This window comes from Patagioenas fasciata, chromosome 3 (assembly GCF_037038585.1).
Source record: "Patagioenas fasciata isolate bPatFas1 chromosome 3, bPatFas1.hap1, whole genome shotgun sequence".
Classification (NCBI taxonomy): Eukaryota; Metazoa; Chordata; class Aves; order Columbiformes; family Columbidae; genus Patagioenas; species Patagioenas fasciata.
Genome location: NC_092522.1, coordinates 87340837 through 87360679, shown reverse-complemented (window position 1 = coordinate 87360679; position 19843 = coordinate 87340837). Strand labels below are relative to the sequence as shown.

General features: G+C 41.3%; 1 protein-coding gene across 3 annotated transcripts in view; it reads right to left on the bottom strand.

Annotated features, from left to right (window-relative positions):
• The window catches only part of UBE2J1 (ubiquitin conjugating enzyme E2 J1), a 28380-nt gene extending 9196 nt beyond the window's left edge, over positions 1-19184 (bottom strand). Inside the window, exons 1-6 of one of the 3 annotated variants that reach the window (XM_065835749.2) lie at positions 19007-19184; positions 10466-10539; positions 8640-8771; positions 7533-7617; positions 6017-6122; positions 3505-3634 (exon numbers count right to left, since the gene is read on the bottom strand). In XM_065835749.2, coding sequence (XP_065691821.1) covers positions 3505-3634; positions 6017-6122; positions 7533-7617; positions 8640-8771; positions 10466-10539; positions 19007-19037 — 558 coding nt within the window. In that variant the 5' untranslated portion in view covers positions 19038-19184. Of the gene's footprint in view, positions 1-3504; positions 3635-6016; positions 6123-7532; positions 7618-8639; positions 8772-10465; positions 10540-14797; positions 14822-19006 lie in introns of those variants that run through there. The other 2 variants (XM_065835751.2, XM_065835750.2) reach the window with 2 other exon arrangements.
• Between the last annotated feature and the right edge of the window lie 659 nt (positions 19185-19843).

Here is a 19843-nt window from a genome sequence, read left to right as displayed (position 1 = left end):
TCAATGTAATCCTGATTTTTTCAAAAATGTAGTTTTCTATTAAAACAGACAGGAACAAAGGTGGAGGCTAACAGAAGCAAGAAAATATAATAAGCAAATGTGGTTTGCTATTTTTTCTCCTGAATTTAACCTTCATTTCTCAATACCACACATGGTGATTTTTTAATAAGTTACCATTTCACTTAATGCTGGTATGAAATAATTTCTCATAATCCCAAGATCACCTAGAAAAAGTTAGGAAATTTCTTCTATAAGGATCAAGATAATGCAGAGATAGCTAGCATGTCCGATAGCAGAGAGACTCTCTCAAATTATACACTCAATCAGCAATCTGACATTAAATCTTACCCCATAAATTGACATGGACTATATCAAAATGACTAAAAATACTCTATTCCCTGATAATAATTCATACTATTAGTTTACTACAAAGACATCAACCAAATGCCTCAGCCTCATGTCAATCACATGTAAACAAAGTCAAGCAATGCATGGAAGCAGGAAGCTTAAATTTGAAAAATAATCCCCAAAATTTGATTTGAGAAAGGGATGGAAGGTGCAACTAGAGGACGGAACTGATATACCTTGTAAAAAAACCCACAATGGATTGTAAAAGGCTGTAGAAACCTGAGGATTTTGTTCATTTTTCCCTTGCTGAGCGCTGTTCTTAGGAAGTGCAATTAAGTATGTGGATACATGGAACACACCAATATTCTTTAGAGACTGATGCCCTAAGTATCACAGTATCACAGTATGTTTGGGATTGGAAGGGACCTCAAAAGATCATCTAGTCCAATCCCCCTGCTGGAGCAGGAACGCCTAGGTGAGGTCGCACAGGAATGTGTCCAGGCGGACTTTGAATGTGTCCAGGGAAGGAGACTCCACAACCTCCCTGGGTAGCCTGTTCCAGTGCTCTGTTACCCTCACTGAGAAGAAGTTCTTTCTCAAACTTAAGTGGAACCTCTTGTGTTCCAGCTTGATCCCACTGCCCCTTGTCCTATCATCGTTTGCCACTGAGAAGAGCCTGACTCCATCCTCATGGCACTCACCCTTTATATATTTATAAACATTAATAAGGTCACCCCTCAGTCTCCTCTTCTCCAAACTAAAGAGCCCCAGCTCCCTCAGCCTTTCTTCATAAGGGAGATGCTCCACTCCCTTAATCATCTTTGTTGCCCTACGCTGGACCCTCTCCAGCAGTTCCCTGTCCTTCTTGAACTGAGGGGCCCAGAACTGGACACAATATTCCAGATGGGGTCTCACCAGGGCGGAGTAGAGGGGAAGGAGGACCTCTCTCGATCTACTGACCACCCCCCTTGTAATACACCCAAGGATGCCATTAGCCTTCCTGGCCACAAGGGCACAGTGCTGGCCCATGGTCATCCTGTTGTCCACCAGGACCCCCAGGTCCCTTTCCCCTACACTGCTCTCTAATAGGTCATGCCCCAACCTATACTGGAACTTGGGATTGTTCCTGCCCAGATGCAGGACTCTACACTTTCCCTTGTTAAATTCCATCAGGTTATCCCCCGCCCAACTCTCCAGCCTGTCCAGGTCCCGCTGGATGGCAGCACAGCCTTCTGGCGTGTCAGCCACTCCTCCCAGCTTAGTGTCATCAGCAAACTTGCTGATAGTACACTCAATTCCCTCGTCTAAATCATTAATGAATATATTGAATAATATTGGCCCCAGTACTGACCCCTGAGGCACTCCACTAGATACTGGCCTCCAACTGGACTCCGCACCATTGACCACCACTCTCTGGCTTCTCTCTTTAAGCCAGTTTGCAACCCACCTCACTACTCTATTGTCGAGACCACACCTCCTCAATTTAGCTGTGAGGATGCTGTGAGGGACTGTGTCAAAGGCTTTACTGAAGTCAAGGTAGACCACATCCACTGCTCTGCCATCATCCATCCACCTTGTTACATTCTCATAAAAGGCTATGAGGTTGGTCAAGCATGACTTACCCTTGGTAAAGCCATGCTGACTGCCCCTAATGACCCTCTTATCCCTGATGTGCCTTGAGATGACACCAAGGATAAGCTGTTCCATTACTTTCCCAGGGACAGAGGTGAGGCTGACCGGTCTATAATTACCCGGGTCCTCCTTCTTGCCCTTTTTAAAGACTGGAGTGACATTTGCTTTCCTCCAATCCTCGGGCACCTCTCCCGTTTCCCAAGACTTGGCAAAAATGATGGATAGCGGTCTAGCAATGACCTCAGCCAGCTCCCTCAGCACCCGCGGGTGCATCCCATCTGGACCCATGGATTTATGGACGTCCAGACTACTTAATTGTTCCCTAACCCAGTCCTCATCGACTAAAGCAAACTCCTTGAAACTGAAAAAGGTACAAGATGTAAGTTAGCAGCTCTTTCTAAAAAATAATTTAAAAACCCACCTCTAATATTTCTAGAATTTCTGTCATGAAGATTAGCAGTTCTTCAGTAAAAATTAATCCTACACTTTTTAACCCTTATATATTATAAAAAAGCCAGGAGCAGGTAGTCCATTGCTTCTCTGAGCAGCTCAGCTTTAAGACTTTGCCCCTGTATCTCCTCATTTTTGTAAGATACTTTGAGGTGTTTTCCTAAGCGTTATCACACACAGACCAAACCACATCAACATGTCTAGATTTGAGATCACACAGGAACACTGCCAAACTGGCAGTAATGCTCCGCAGGAGGCAATCTTAACTCTCATGGTACATACACACACAAAAGTAGTCTTTAGGACAGTGTTAAGAAAACATTGGTGATAAAAGGGGACACATCAGCATCCGTGAGCTTAGTGAGGATGTATTCTGCACCAATGCCACACTGTCATAATTTATTTCACTGTAGTTCCCTGCCCTCATGCGTAGTAGCTTTCCTTAGCAGCTGATTTCAGAGTTTAGTGGAAAACCCAGTGAAAACCAATACTGTGCATGCAAGACATGCAATTTTCTAGGGCACGTATTTGGCTAGACAAATCTCACTTTCACTGAAACACAAGCTAGAGAACACATTTTTGGGTAACAGCAACTTCCATACCAGAGTTCAGCTTTCAGTATCTTCAGCTGCAGAGCAGTTCAAAAGAATCTGCAACCATTTCTCAGCAGGAATATCTTTTATTCCTTCCATAAGTCAAAAGGCAGGGGGGGAATCACAAAGGAAAAATAATTAGGTTAGCTTTGCCCAAACTTCCCTACAACTTTTATGATATGACTAACTCTGGAGAATTTAATCAAGTTATTAGTGATTGAAAACATGGAAGTAAAACCAACATAGTTAGGCAGTTCAAGCAAATCAATCAGTGCTTGAGATGCACAATTTATTAATTGGCACATTGGAAGAGATAGACTTCTATTTTTCTCTTTCAGACTGTCCTAAAAAAACTGGTATCCACATAGTGATTGATGAAAGTTTATGAAAGGATGAATGTTTATGCAATTTACAAGTTTTTCCTCAATATTTGTTTTTAAATTCTATACAACACAGCTAAAAGTTTGAACTGTTACTTCACCTTGAAGCTAATTTGTCTGGCAAGTTCTTTAGCCTCCTTGTCCGCCTGGCTTGACACGCTTCCGGATGTTAGTGGTAAGAGGGCTGTCTTCATCAATGTGCCACACATTTCACAACAGAAGTCTTGTGACCTGGCCACAAACAACATAGCTTAGAAATATGTTCTCATAATGTTCTTGTGCATTTGTTTAAACAAGCTATTTGCAAAACAATCCACAGGATGACAAGTGATATCAAGACCAGTAGCTTAAAATTACTTCCCCCTACCCCAAATCACACTATCTTGAAAAACTATGTTAAAATTATCTATATTACAAATGCATATTCTACCATGTAATTTAGGAAAATATTAGTAACTAACTTATATATTGCTATTATCTATACTTCACTAATTATGTTAGCACTTTAAAACCTACTTTATATCCTCAGTGAAGTAGAATTGTAAATTACGAAGATCTCACTGCTAACACTAAATTGGATCCAGAAGCTTGCACCTCAAATCCAGGAATTCCAGTTTCTGTGAGACCATTCCCTTTGCTCTCCTGCACACATAATTTGTCTATAGGACAGGCTGCTGCAGGCAGGTCTCCAAGCCAAGGAGAAACCACACAGCCTTGACAGCACGGCAGCAAGACCAAAACCCTGCCTCTCAGCAGGTTTTATTAGCTTTGACTCAGTGTCATGCTAACAGGAAAGTGGCAGCTTCCAAATGGCTCAGAGTATAAGCAGAATAAGCTCACATCTGCCTGCAAAATAAGGTCCGAGTTGCAATGTGGAATACAGTAACTTTGCTTGTAAGATAGGGATATGATCTTTCAAGTACCTCCTCCTCTCCAAGAGGTAAAGGAGAAAGATCGAGGGGAAAAAAAAAAAAAAAACACAAACACCACCAAACCCTCGGGTATAAGATTTCATGTAAGTATAGTCACAGAACAGATAAGGTTGGAAGGGACCTCTGGAGATAATTCAGTCCAGTCTCTTTGCTCAAATCAGGGTCAAGCAGAGCACATCGCTCAGGTCATCATCCAGCTACATTTTTAATACCTCCAAGGATAGAGATTCCACAAGTTCTCTAGGCAATCTGTGCTACTGCTTTGACCATATTCACAGCAAAAAAAAAAAAAGTTTTCTTGAATTCAGATTGAATTTTGTAGGTTTCAGTATGCGCCCATTGCTTCTTGTCCTGTCACTGGATGCCACTGAGAAAAGCCTGGCTCTGCCTTCTTTATACCTTCCCTTCAGATATTCGTACACATGGATAAGATCCCCTGATCCTTCTCCACGCTGAACTCTCCCAGGTCTCTCAGCCTCTTATCACAAAAATGTTCCAGCTCCTCAGTCACCTCTGTGGCACTGCACTAGATTCGCTCCAGTATGTCCATATCTTGCTTGTACCCTGACCCAGACACAGGCCAACCTGGGCCCAGCACTCCATATGTCTCACCAGCACTGAGGAAGGATCACCTCCCTCCACCTGCTGGCAACGCTCTTCCTAACACAGCCCAGGTTACCATTTGCCTTCTTTGCTGCAAGGGCACACTGCTGCCTCATGATCAGCCTGGTGTCTCACCAGGACCCTCCCTTTCCAAGCTCCTTTGCAGCTGGTCAGCTGGTGTTAATCCTCTTCAGGAGCAGGACTTTGGTCTTCTCTTTGTTGAAATTGATGAGATTCTTCCAGCTCCTTGAGGTTCCTCTGGACAGCAGCACAATCTTCTGATAGACCAGCCACTCCTCCCACATTTGTATCATCTAAAAACTTGCTGAGGGTGCGCTCTGCCCCATTGTCCAGGTCATTAATGACACTGAACACCACTGGCCCCAGTATCGACCCCTGGATTACACCAGTAGTGACTGGCCTGCAGCTGGACTTTGTGCTGCTCACCACAGTCCTCTGAGCCAGTTCTTAATCCACCTCACTGTCCCCACTCACCCAGGCTGTGCTTCAAGAGTTTCTCTGTGTGTATGGAGAACAGCAGCAAAAGCCTTGCTAAAGCCAAGATAAACAACATTTATCGCCTTCCTCTTCTTCAGTAAGCTAATTATTTCATCAGAGCCACAAATCTAATTTTAAGTTAATTTCCTAAAAATCAGTCAGAAGCAGTTGCTTCAGATTTTTGTTGTTGTTTCATTATTATTTAAGGGAAATGATGCATCACTGTTTTGGTGTTTTCTCCCCCACTTACTGTCAATTCCATCATACTTATTTTCCCTCCACACTACAATTACCACCACATCACAACGTTAATTACATCTCTAGGCATGAATTTCAGACAAACCTCTAATTTGACCACAAAATACTGGAAGGACACAGCCCTCTCAAAGTATTTTGTTTGACCATAAGTTCAAAGTTTGCACAATGTTCAGGAAAAAGAAATATATATATAAGTCATAGAACTTTTTCATATTTGGAATAAATTCAAAAGAACAGACTGAAATGACTTACTTTCTACTCAATGCCTTACCCTAAAAGAAGTACATATATGTGTACCTACAGTAATAAACTTAGTGCTTACTTCTTTGCAAGAGCTCTTCTTTCTTCTGGTGTGTAATCTAGAGATCCTATTGCTCCTTCACCTTTGGTCGGCATAAATCCAATAATGGCTAATAAAGCTGTTCTTACTAAAATGGGAGAACAGAGGTACAAACAGGGTTGCAGAAACAACTGTTATTTCAACTCACTCTATACTCAGTATAGAAAGTTGCAATTCTGCCTGCAAAACTTCATTTTGTCCAAAGGAGCAGCCTCAACTTCATACAAGCACTGTGTTTTCTGATACAGAGAAAGGCTTTCTTCATTTTTTATATTTCACACTATAAATGAAAGGTAAGGCCTTATTCTTCCCTCAGCCAACACAGAGAAGGTAAGTTGTCACAAAAATGTTGCTTCAACATAAAGATTACAGTTCCAGACTTTAAAAATAGGTTCTGAAGAAAAAAGGTAGGGCAAATTTAACATATAAATGGGAGGGAGGAGGAAAAGATGAGGATTCATAAGGCATTCTTCTTTTTGTGCACATTTTCTATTAGACATGAATTCTGCAATTTAGCGCACACAAGCTCAGTGGTTTTCTTTTATGCAATGTACCACAGAATTTGTTCCTTTTATGTCATCATGCTGGGAAAGGAGCTTACTTGAAGACTAATAACAGCTCATAACAGAACTGTCATCTCAAACATCTCTTTTGACAATCTCTCTCTTTCCATTTTGTTTTACATAATCGTGAAATTTAAGAATTTGAGACACTTTGCTAGGAGATTGGGTAAATAAATAACACATTAATAAGTACCACAAAATAGAGATAGGGTATTTACAGCTCCTATTTAGAAGACAGTATTTTCTACTCTAAAAAAAATGTAAGGCACTTTACAAAAGTTGATGAGTATTCTGCTAGTAAACTCCCAAGATCTTACAAAGATATTTTAAAAGTGCAACTGATATCCGAAGAAATAATCCAAGTACTGCACTCAACAAAAATAAAATTATATAAACACAGAAATACTGGCTTAGATAAATTGTGCTCTCAATTTTTGCGATAATGAAATTTTTTAAAAAGGTAGAAAACACTCAGTTATTCTGAACTCAGACCATGTTGTCTTTCCTCTTGAGTGCTCAGAAGCACAACATCAGAATTAATCATCAGACTCCCCTCTATCAATATTCAAGCTGTGTTCAGTGATTATACAAAAACGGGGTAAAGTAATAGGATTTAAGTATTTTCATAAGAAAAATTAAAAAAAATAAAATATTCTAAATAGTCTGTGAATTCTTAATGCTTGTGCATCCAAATAAGTAAGAGCTTACCATCACTCCACAGTTTCTCAACCCTTTCACGCTGCATTTATTAAATACCATTCCCAAATCCTCCTATGTCTCTCTTTCATTACTTTACATTTCTCAAGTTCTCCAATACTTTTACTCCCTCAAAATCTGTCTCTTTTCCACTACAATCATTCTTTGTGATTTTTTTTTCCGTTTTAAAGATCCAGTTGCTTGATGGAGGTAACATTTTCTAAATAATTGTTACTTACTACTCCATGAAGGTTGCCATGTTTCAGGATGATGCCCTGAGATGCTTAAACAAATTTTCTTCCCCACTTCAAACCTGCCATTGGCCTTCAAAGGAAGAAGGAGGACATAATAAAACATGCTGGAAGTTAACTCCTGGGTTTTGGTACAAGTTGCAAAAACCATCACCAAACAAATCTATATGCAAACAATTCTTTATAACTATATTACTGCCAACCTCACAAAACTGGCCTTCAGCTTTCTAAATAAAGAAGTCTGCCATTTGCTTCTATTCATGCATGAAGAAACCCTTAACTGATACCTCACATCCCAGTGTGATGTGGTGGCTTTCCTGTTGCTCCTGTAACCCGCACATCACATGCAGAGAGCCTAAAAAGCTATGAAAACTCTATGAAACTATGCACAAATGTGGGCCTTTGCCCAAACCATAGGTCTGCCTTCCTATATGTGTGACCAATGTCTCCAAGAGAGACCAAGAGGGCCCATGGAGAGAACAGAATGTTAGACAATTACATCAGCAACGTGATTACTCCTGGAGAAAACTTTCATTTATTAGGTGCAAAGCTTCAGGTAATTATAGTACTCCAAAGTCACCTGGGAAGACTTCTGGTCTTAAATTGGCAACATTAACTGCAGTAAGAAAGCTCTAGGGAGGCCTTATAGCAGCCTTCCAGTACCTAAAGGGGACTTACAAGAAAGCTGAGGAGGGACTTTTTACAAGCGCACATAGTGATAGGACAATGGGCAATGGTTTTAAACAGAAAGAGGGTAGATTTAGGTTAGATACAAGGAAGAAATTCTTCACCATGAGGGTGCTGAAACATTGGAACAGGCTGCCCAGAGAAGCTGTGGATGCCCCGTGCCTAGAAGTGTTTGAGGCCAGGCTGGATGGGGTTTTGAGCAACCTGGTCTGGCAGAAGGTGTCCCTGCCCATGGCTGGGGGGCTGGAATTAGATTTTATTTAAGGTCCCTTCCAACCCAAACCATTCTATGATTCTACTCTGCCATCTTTCTTATAAAAATAACACTACCTTAAATGCCAAGAGTCTCTCAAGACACCTATAGTTAAATTGATCACATAAAAAGGAAAAACCAGTAAACATGCTTACCGTCAGCAAAATAATGCTGGGTGGTTTCATGGGGTATTCAGGTGGTAGTACTATTCGCCCATGATAAATCCCTCCATCGAAATCTGAATCTGGAGGACCCCTAACAGTAAAGTGCCATTCAAAAAGATTATCCTAAAATGCCACCAAAGGAAGGAAGGGGGGAAACAAAACAAACAAAAAAAAGAGTATGTCAAAGAACTAGGCAACTAAACACCATTTTAATGAACAAGAACAGGCTTAAGAAACAGAAACAGTGCACAGTAGAAGTTTTAAGAAGTCAAATCAAATGGAGAGTAAGACAACAAACACAATACTAAGATTCTGATTAAAACGATAAAATGTTGTAGCTTTCTGGTAATTTTCTTACACACTGGCTTTGCTGAAACCCTAAAATTCATTATTCAAGCTCTTCACTATAGTTTGATCAATTATGACAAGAATTTAATTACCAGACAGATGGAAAACTGAGTCAACTAAGGGAAAATCAGGTCTTTGCCCCAGTGAGCAATAATTTCTGGAGAATTGAGGGGAGACCCACTCCAAGAAGGAACATTAATGACAGCCCCCCCAAGTCAACAGAGGGTTTTGACTCTCACCCCAGAGAATTCCCATCCTCTTTGCTTCTTCATAAACAATTTTGAAACAGCTACTGTCCCTAAGTGCACAACAGGTACACTCTGAAATCTGGAATGTTATTTTCATTGGTCATATAAATAACTTCTCTTTAAGCACTATTTCTTTGAGGTTCTGTGTTTGGCTTTATGTATCAGATCTCGTGATGCCCACAACTTCCTGAACATTTCCAAGCAGAGCAACAGCTGCTGTTAGGAGTCCAAATGAGTCTTGCTGTCAGTGAATGAGATCCTTCAACTAACGCTGAACACTGCTATCACAGGGCTGGGACTGTCCACATAGTTACAATTTTTTTCAAGGATGGGCGGTAACTGTCAACATTTCCAGCATTTCCTTCCTTCCCTGCCACTGTTTTCTTCCCAGTGACTCACTTTTACTCAAGGAATAAGACCTTCATGTAATTTACAAGCGATAGCATGAATTAAACCTCACATTTTGCCACAGGAAGGGGAAACACAAGGTATAGACAAAAACTAGTCGATAATAAGGTATATTTTACAGCATTCAGGAACATGCTATTTTCTATAAGCATGTTAAGTGTGCTATGCATTTCTGTGAACAGGTAAATCAAACTCCCAAACCAAATACCACAGAACATTGCCTTTTTCATTATTCCAGCAAAATCAGAAGAGATTTCTATTAAGCTTTGAACCATCAGAACTTCAATGTCCTCTCAGCCCAGAAGTTTAAATGGGTGTTTCAGAGACTTCAAGAAGTGGAATCTAAGCATTCCCTAATAAAATGCATCCAGAATTATACCCATTTATGTTTTCAGGTTTTTTGTGCACAAAATAGTGGATCCTCGTAGATCACCTAGGCTTAAGTATTTTGTTGAACAACTCAGCAGCTGAGCCAGATGTCATGTTTGGGTGTAGAAAGCTGAACTTAAACATAATGCACTTATGTAGTCTCAGGAAGGATGAGGGGGAATTAACATATTACACCTGCATGACAAAACTACTCAGGTTGCAATGTAAAACTGATTTAATGTACTTTCACTAACAACCTGAAATTACAATACCATTGAAATAGAATTATATTACCGATTTCCATCACAGGAAAAAAAGAACTGAATCAATATTAAAAGGATCTAAATATGTACATTTCAAATACATATGCATAGAGAAGTTAGAGTATACATATTAGTAACACAGTCTAATTACAAGCTCTTGCAAACATATAGAGAAACAAACCTCCAAAGGCTGTGCATGATAATGATCTGTAGGATCCTTCAGTTCTGCAGCCTCTTTCATCAAACGTTTGACAGCTGAAAAAGAGAAAGACATGGAAATAAAGAAAAAGTTAATACACATTGCATACAAAAGTACATAAACACTTCTTGAAGAGCTCCTTTCACCTACTTTTTTTTCAGCACATCCCAGCTTCTTCACTGGAGTTAATAAACCAAGACACAATAGAAATTACTCATGCTGAATAAATCTTAAATGAGTTACACAAGCACAAAGTTCTGAAAAATACGTCGCACAGTCACAGTTTCTCAACACTGAACACTGGGATTAAAGTAATTTTACATTATTAATTGCACCAAAGACAAAAGGAAAAACATAGCTGCAATCAAAAGTTTCAGACTTTAAATACAAGATGTACAAGACCTCAACATTTTATCAGAAAGGCCATCATGTGCATCTTTCAACAACTGCTGAAAAGCTTTACCCTGACACCTCTTGTGACTTACATTACTACTTCCTTAATTATTCCAAAGGACGTCACAACAAGATATGAGAGAAAACACACTGCTACTAAAAGGAGACAAAGTTTTATGCTAGATTTGAAAAAGCATATGCCCAGCCAGAAAAATTTACCCAGGGCCTTTGTAATTTGAACTTATAACTGAGTGCTGACACACAGGTGTTCTCCTATCCTAAATTCAGGATAGTCATTAGTTACCCTCTCCAATCTTCTATTTCAGAATCACCAACATCATTTTTCTGCATAGCCTTTTTCCTTCCCCTTCAGTAAGTTGTGTTACATCACTTGTCCTGACAGGTGCACTCATGTGCATCATGCATTAATGTCTTATGAAGAACTCAGTCCAGCTGAAAAGCAGAGTAAGCAGAGTACAGATAAGAGCTACAGACAAGAAATTCAAGGATGCTCCTCATGAATAAGGTTAGGTGGAAAGTTCTTAGTCCCTCCTACTTACTGGAAAAAGTACAAGTACCAGTTATCTCTTCATGCAACTAGGTAGCAATAGATTCCCTAATCCATTTTCCATAGTTCAAACCATGGATGTCCCTCCCACTCATGTAATTATTTAATTAAAAAGAAGGAGAAACACTGCCCAATTTCCATTATGGTGAAAGTTAACTGTAGTCCATTTACAAAGCCTGGAATGACCAGCTGATTGTAGGCTGTGCAGCATGCTCAGACTCCAGGGCTTTACTCACTGTCATGACACTGTGAGGGAAGCTACTCTAACCTTCCCACAGAGGAATTCTGATTTCAATCTAGTGTGAAAAGTTCTTCTCCTCCTTCACACTTCTTGACAGCTATAAACAACAGCTCAAACTCCAAGAATTTCATTTCTTACAACCCAAAAAGCAAATGGACTATGCAGAAATTTGCAGGCATCAATTAAACACCTGGCAGAGCCCATAACGTCACATCACAGGCAGTGGCATCCAGGCTCCACTGAAAAACAGTTTGTCTTCTTTCATTCACATTAACGTTTACCAGTTCATTAACGTGGAATAATAAGAAAAGCAGCCTGGACCAGAAATAGCTTCAGACCCAGCACTGCTTCACAGCCAACAAGTGTGGACACTTGCTTTCAGAAGAAGAGTGGCATGCACCAAGGTGAGTTAATTCAAGAGTGAACACTCCCCTAAAACAAAAGGGTAACCATGAGAAAACTGAGAACATGTATCAGGAAGCCAAACAAAGACAGAATAGTCATGGATAAGGCAGAAAACTCTATTACTGCAATTTCCTAGACAAGGGACCAAGATGGAAAAAGAAACACACTCCCCCTAATTCAGCATCACATGCAGCTACCCACATTAACTAAGAGAAAGCAAAAAAAGAAAAAAAAGGAATAAAACAATCTGGCAGACTCTACTGCTTCAGCAAATGCTTTCTACTTTTTATTTTTTAATGACTGGTTTGTTTTTGTTTTGTTTTGGTTTTTTTTCCATTTAAATAAGATTTAAAGGTCTACTAAGGAGAAACACAGAAAAAGTAGGAATTTCTTCCCATGGCTCTGCTGACAAGACAGCATAAGTAAGGATGTGATTTAGTTCTCAAATCCCAGATGCTCCAAAAAATTAGTAAAACTCATCCAAAGTTTCTCTAGGATGAAGCCCACTTAAGTTATTGGTAAAATACAAGTCATCTTTGTTATGTGTTTCTCTATTAATGATGCTATTATCTATAATTAGGAAAAACATTAGAAAATAATATTAGAAAAAGAAGTAAATTGAAACCACACAATCAATTTGAGACAAGCATTAAGGCCCTCTAATTACATGACACGTTTCTCATGGATTGCATTTTGGGTAAGTCTTTTTAAATCTAGCTGGCTTTGGTTTGTCCAGCTCCACTCATTATGTGACCACTGAGCCGAGAATGCCTGACACGTGGTTGGTGTAACCACCAACCGACTTCAGAACTCACAGTGCTCAGGGTCACCTGCTGAACCACCACCACTAGTTGCTGCAGCAGCCCAAGGCATCTGGGAACCCACTCACCCAAACTGCCTGTATTCGCATTCAAAAGGAAATCCTGTTTACTAAAGGTAACTTTAAATTTCATGTAAAGGGAAAAATAACAGTGAATCACAGTCACAAGTTCAACTTCACAATGACTAGATCACACAATCAAAAAAAAAAAGTCAGGATTAAATTTGTATGTAAAGTACATAGGATTTCTTGTAAGACAACATCACTCAATGAGCTTTGATGTTTTAAGTAAAAAAAAAAAAAAAAAAAAATCACTTTAAGTGGTGTGGTCATGAAGGCATGCAAAAAAACATACTTAAAGCAAAGGGTCATAGCAGACTGAAGAGTTACTAAATACTTTTACTACAGTTCTTTGATATGGAGAATGGTTTTTTTTTCAGTAGTGTTATACTCTCTAGAGAATGATTTATTAAATCTAAACGTACAGAGACTCTTAACAGGTTCACAGTGACCTGCACAGTGTCACTAAGTGTGTGTCGCCTACTCCATTATGAACGTGATTTTCCTGGACAGCTTAGAAGCTGTGAATGGTAAGTGATCATTACTGAATTAAAAACAGTAAAAGGGGGAAAAGAAGCTCGAGACAAAAGTACCCATAAATATAAATTACAATCCTTTTGCAGAATTGTGTCAAATGGTCTCATGTAGGAATAAACCCACATTACCACACTTTGAAGTGAGCTACACATTACTAATGCTCTTCTCCTCTACCTCTGCATTCCATGTGTTTATTCATTTTGTCCCCACCTTTCTTAACCCTTACAAGTTCACATCTGTCTTTAAGTACATTTTTGATTCCCTGTATAGATTTTTGTACATCATTTCACAAAAAATGTGACTGTATTTTCAAAAAATATTTGCAAAGCAGTTTATAGTCACTTAACTTTGAATCAAAACCACATTTAAAGTTTCATTAGGACCAAAATAAGTGGTCTTTCTTCATAAAAAAAGTACACATCCTAGTCACATCCATCCAAAACAAAATCCCTGAAAGACAGATAAAGTTTCCAGTTGGACAAGTCCTTGAACCACTGATGAGGAGAACATACTACATATTCTGTTCCTTTAAAGCTCTTTTCCAAGTCATTCCTTACTGTCTCTATGATGGGACAGTAGACTATCCAAATTTTTGCTCTGGCAACTCCGCAACAGAAGTACAGATAAACAGGCATAGAAGCAACCCATAACGCTAACGATCCTTCCCATACTGTCAGTGATCACCCTATCACATCCACATCCTCCAGTGAGAGAAGAATGAGTAAAATGAGGTAGAGTTAAACTTCAGTCTCAAGGAAACTGCATCACCACTTTGAAGTCATCTCTACTAAAATCTATTAGTTTCAACACTATTCTAAACATCATAATCTGTGGAACATTGTTTCTCCATACCAGAGAAACCACACTTCTCTGCCTAAATAAAAGCAAACAGAGACAATAAAGTTGCTCATCATTGACAGCTTCTGTGATGTTCTCCACTCATCGAGTTCCCATTTTATGCTGATCTCATGTGACAAAGCAATTGTTCTTACAAAACCAACATGTGTAATTGCAGAACAACTGCGTAAGGCAGCCATAGCTTCCAAAATTGCTTTATTTTAAAATCTGGTTTCACAGTTCCTTTGACTTCTGCTACAAAACAAATGGAGACACCATTTGTCAAAAGACGTGCCAGCTGCGTTACATCTTCAGGGTCTCAGATACCCCCTTCCCCAAGACAAACAAGCCTCCTGTATTCATATGAAGTACCGACAACTGCAAGAGAAAATAAAACAAACAAACAAAAAAAAGATAATACTTTTAATTAGTCTATTCTCTCTTTCCTCTCACCTCAGAAATGACAGAACTTTAGTCTGCATTTCCCTCAGAGCAGCAGGAAGTACAGGACTCTTCCTCCAGTTACAGTTCAAAACAACTGTTCAACCAACACAAAGAAAGAGAAAACTTACCAAATGCAAGATGCTTGATGAACACACTAAGAACAAACAATGTCTTGAGTTTTAATCATTTTTAATGTCTATTCAACATTTATTTAAAAAAAAAAAATTATATTTCATACAGGGAAGGTACTAAGCAGCACAATGCCTGCTGGCTATTTTCTATGAACTGTTTTTTATTAGCAAAGAACTGGTGCATGCTTGTTGACAAGGAATACTTCTTATTTGTAAAAAGTAAGGAGTGGAGAGAGAGGTATAGCCTGTAGAAAAAGCAGTAAATGTATTGAAGATGATGTCTAAGAGGATCACAATCTTGGCATGTTATGTTCCTTGTGTGTCCAAGATCCAAAAGCATCACCCCTGAGCAGCAACTACAGGACACACGTGCCATGCCTCTCTCTGCATGCTCTCCCTCATCCTTCAGTGCTCTCACTAGGCAAATTCTAGATAAGGATGCCCGCAGTCTGCTGAAAACAAATTAAAAAGCCCACCCAAAACAAAAGAAAATGCACTGTTGTTTGTGGTCTCTATGTAAGTCAACTAAGTAGCTGTTCATGATTCTTCAAGTGTGTGCGCACTAATCTCTGCTCAGAAGACTGGTAACATCCTGCATGAAAGAAAGAGACTGTCACTACAAGAAGAGTGACTACAAGATTTGGTGTCTGATCTTGCAGCAGGCTAAGGGTCACAGCTCTTGCAAAAAAAAGTTAAGAGATTATTCCAAGTAGCCATCTTATAAATTTCAGAAAATAGGGATGTTCCTGAAGCATGAGGAGGATGAAGTCTGTGCTTTAGTCAGCTGAGCTTTAATATTAATGGGAGAGGTTTATCAGCCATATGGTAGCAGGCTGATATACATTGACTAATCCATTTTGAAATCTTTCAACAGAAAATAGCTTGTCCTTCTACAAGTGCCAAAAATAGACATAAAAATATGAAGCAACAGCTTAAAAGGCTTTGCCTTACTGAGGCAATACAAAGCAGCCTGAATTGTGGAGAGTAAAATCTCTTCTCTTCCAAAATTAATGGTCTTTTGAGGAAGAAATAAAAAACCCACATTCATAGATGGTGTGAGGAGACAGCTTCAGGTGAATGCCCCCATACCCGCTTGCCCTTACGGAGGTTAACTGGCAGGAACCAGCAGCAGCTTAGCACACCACCCTCACCAAGCCCAGACCTTCAGTGGCCACAACGTGTACCTGTGGTAAAGCGAGAGTTGCCAGAGCACCAGCTGGGCTGCCTCTCATTGACACAGACACAGTGTGTGGGGGAACAACATGTTCCATGTTGTGGAGAGTTACTGACTTTAGAAACACTGGCATGAACTAACATTAGCTGGAGAAACTGGGATAAGGAAGATGAATATATTGACTAGTAGCAATTAGCAGCAGGGCAAAGCTGTGAAGAAATATTGCTCTTTACATGGTCTGTTTGAGAGCACACAAAAAAGAAAGGGACTAGAGCAACTAACTGTTCTTCATTCATCAATCTGGTCTAGCACATCTACTCACAGAAGAGGGATCCATGTAGCCATGTATAACCACAGAAGGCCCTGAGCTCCTGTCATAGCCCTGCTGCAGAATTTGGTTTAAAAGTAAGATCAGCAAAAACACAGGTTTCTTTTAACAAAATTCTCCTATTTAAAATGTGTTTTCCTCTATGATATTTCAGGTAAAGCCTACTATAATAATTAAAATAACTTATGCTAAAACTCTAAGTAGTATTCATTCTCTTTAAAACTATTGAGCAGACAGAAGTCACCGTCTGCAACCAGAGTTTGCTTGAGTTCAAAAGCGGAGTTCAACAGGAGAACCCTCTTGTTAAGGTACAAAATGATTATTTTTTTCACTTTGTCTCAAGGTAACACATTCCAAATGCCTAAAGCTGACCAGGACCTAAAGGTCAGCAGCTTGGTTTGTCTTCTGTTCAAGTCAACAGTAACAGTAGGCACAAGGACAGCTACTAGTTCTAAAGCCTTAGGGGGCTCAGTTACCAAAATCATCCCTTCAGGCCACAGATGACACGACCATGTGAAATAGGAGACACGGTGGATTCAGTTTTACGTATTTCAGTGCATTTACATTAATTAAAACCACCTCCATATTAGAGCACTCTACATTTCCATCTTACGCCTTCATCTGAATGGCAACTGTAAGATACCATCATTAAACCACCCATGTAACCGTACCAAGATAGGAATTCGTAAAACATCCACAAAATATTAAATAATTGCATATGCTTATCTACCTGGTTAGTAAGAAAAGTGCTGGACTAAATACAATGCCTATACATAACTACAATCAATTTGTTTTAATGGACCACAACTGTTGAAGAAACAATAATTATTTAAAATATTTTTTCAAATTTATTTAATACCTTTTTGCCCATCATTTTGAATAAAAGACTTCACAGATGTTAAGTGACTTCTGAAAGGAGCAATTTAAATCATAGTGATTTAAATCATTTGTAGACTTTCAGCATCGCTATAGAAAAGAAATAATTTACGATATTAATATGCTAGAGAGCATGCTTAATTTTGAGAAGCAATGCTAATCCACTGTATGAAGCTTTGTCAATTAAGGTTCACTTTGCTATGCGATGGCACAGGTGCTGAAAATGAATTCCAGTGAAGATAATTTTCTTTGAAAACATGGGGGACTAGTAACAACAGCGGGGAGGAACATTTCTAAATTAAACCATAAATATTTGCCCTCTCCACTCAGATCCCAGGAGCACGTCATACAGCACGCAACCACCATTTCCAATGACGTGGCAAACCACAACTAGTGAGCATGTTCCTGTGGCCTTGTAAATTCACATATGCAACATATCCAGCATATCTCTCAAAAATTAAATAAAGAGGTCTGTCTTCCTGATATTTTGAACAAGTACATCATTTGCTTTGTGATTCTTCTCATCTTTCAGTTAAGCAACCTGGGTGCGATGGCAAAAGACATAGTTTAGCAATGGATACATCATCCACATGAGGCATGTTTTGTAAATAAACCTGACATTTATGTTTGTTAGTACAAGTCATCATAATGTTAAGTTTTTCCTCACCTCCCATGCTGGTAATAGGACAGTGTGATTAAAGAATGAAGCCATTATTCATCATAATAACATGAAGCTGCTACTACCTAGTTCCCAAAACCAGATTAGAGGAAAGCAGGGGCAGGACAGCAACCAATACACAAACCCAACTAGCCTTACAAGCTCTGGAAGAAGTTTTGCTCCAGCAGCAACAGGTTGCTCACACAGCTCACTGGAGGGGAAGCCTGGCAGAGAGGCAAGGGGCTGCTGCTCCAACACCGCCGCATGGGAGAGACCCAACCTGACCTCAGTTCCCTTTCCAGGAAGCAAAACCTTCCCTTCCAGCGCTGTTTCTCAAGACATCTCCTCCATCTCCTGAGGCAACTCTCCCACTTCAAGAACTCACAAGGAAGTCTAGGAGTTATAAGGCATGAAATTTAACACAGAATCATATGAAAAAAACAGACTTGTGCATGTACAGTAACACTTCTGTAAAACAAACTTACGCCACACAGACTAAGGTAGCACTGCCAATCTGTCCCCTCACGCACTTAGTCGGAAAGGAGGTGACAGCCAGGGTAACAGGGCACAGGCACCAGACAGAAGTTCAAAGGTACGTTTACACGAACCAGCAGAAAAGCATGGGCACACACACCAAGCAGCCAGGGTGTGTGTGAATCCAATCACAGCTCGGACGGAGTTTCCAACGCCACCGCACTGCGAAGGCAGAACGGACTCAGCCGGCCTCCCCCCGCACGCCGCCACCGCCCCGGCCCAGGGCCCCCATCCCTTCTCCCCACCGCGCCTCGGCTCGGCCACTGCACCTGCTCCCGCCGCGCCCCGGAGGCGACTGCCGGCCCCGCCACCGCCGCCGCGCCCCGGCACCAGCCCCAGAGTCTCCCGCGAATCGCGGCAGCCCCCGAGCGGGCCCGGCCGCCCGCCGCCGAGGGCAGCGGCCCGGGTAGCCCGCACGGCAAGGCCGCGCTCCCCCGTCCGGTCGCGGCCTGCAGGCGAGGCCGGCGGCCGCCTCCGTAACGCCCGCCAGGGCCTGCCAGGCTGCCGTGCCGCCTACCCGGGCTCTTGAGGTTATAGCGGGCCTCCATGTCCGCGGACACCGCTCCCCCGATCGCTCCTTCCGCAGCGTCTCCGGCAGCGGGTGCCGGGTGCGGAGGAGGAGGAGGAGAAAAGGCCGAGCCCGTCCCAGCCCGCCCCGCGTCGGGAAACTCCCCTGACGTGGCGGCGGCCCTGCAGTGGCCGCGGGGGGAGGCACCTGCCGCCCGGGCCCCGCCCCCAGGGTTGACGGTCCCCGCCCCGCGGCCTGGCCGCTGCCGGGGGGCGCTGCAGTGCCCTCACAGGCCGGGGCTTGAGGCGGCCGTGCAATTGAGGGCGGGTGGCCGGCCGGGGGCTACCCGTAGGGTTATTTTGGTTCGAAGAGCCCCTGAAGATCATCAGGTCCAACTATAACCTATCTCTGGCGCTAACCCGTGTCCCTAAGCACCACATCTATAAGTCTTTTAAACACCTCCAGGGATGGTGACTCCACCACTTCCCTGGACAGCCTGTTCCAAGGCCTGACAACCCCTTCCATGAATAATTTTTTCCTAATATCCAATCTAAACCTCCCCTGGTGCAACTTGAGGCCATTTCCTCTTGTCCTATCACTTGCTACTTGGGAGAAGAGACCAACACCCTCCATGCTACAACCTCCTTTCAGGCAGTTGTAGACAGTGATAAGGTCTCCCCTCAGCCTCCTTTTCTCCAGGCTAAACAGCCCTGGTTCCCTCAGCTGCTCCTCATCAGACTTGTGCTCCAGGCCCCTCACCAGCTTCGCTGCCCTTTTCTGAACTCTCTCCATCACCTCAATGTCTTTCTTGTAGTGAGGGGCCCAAAACTGAACACAGGATTCGAG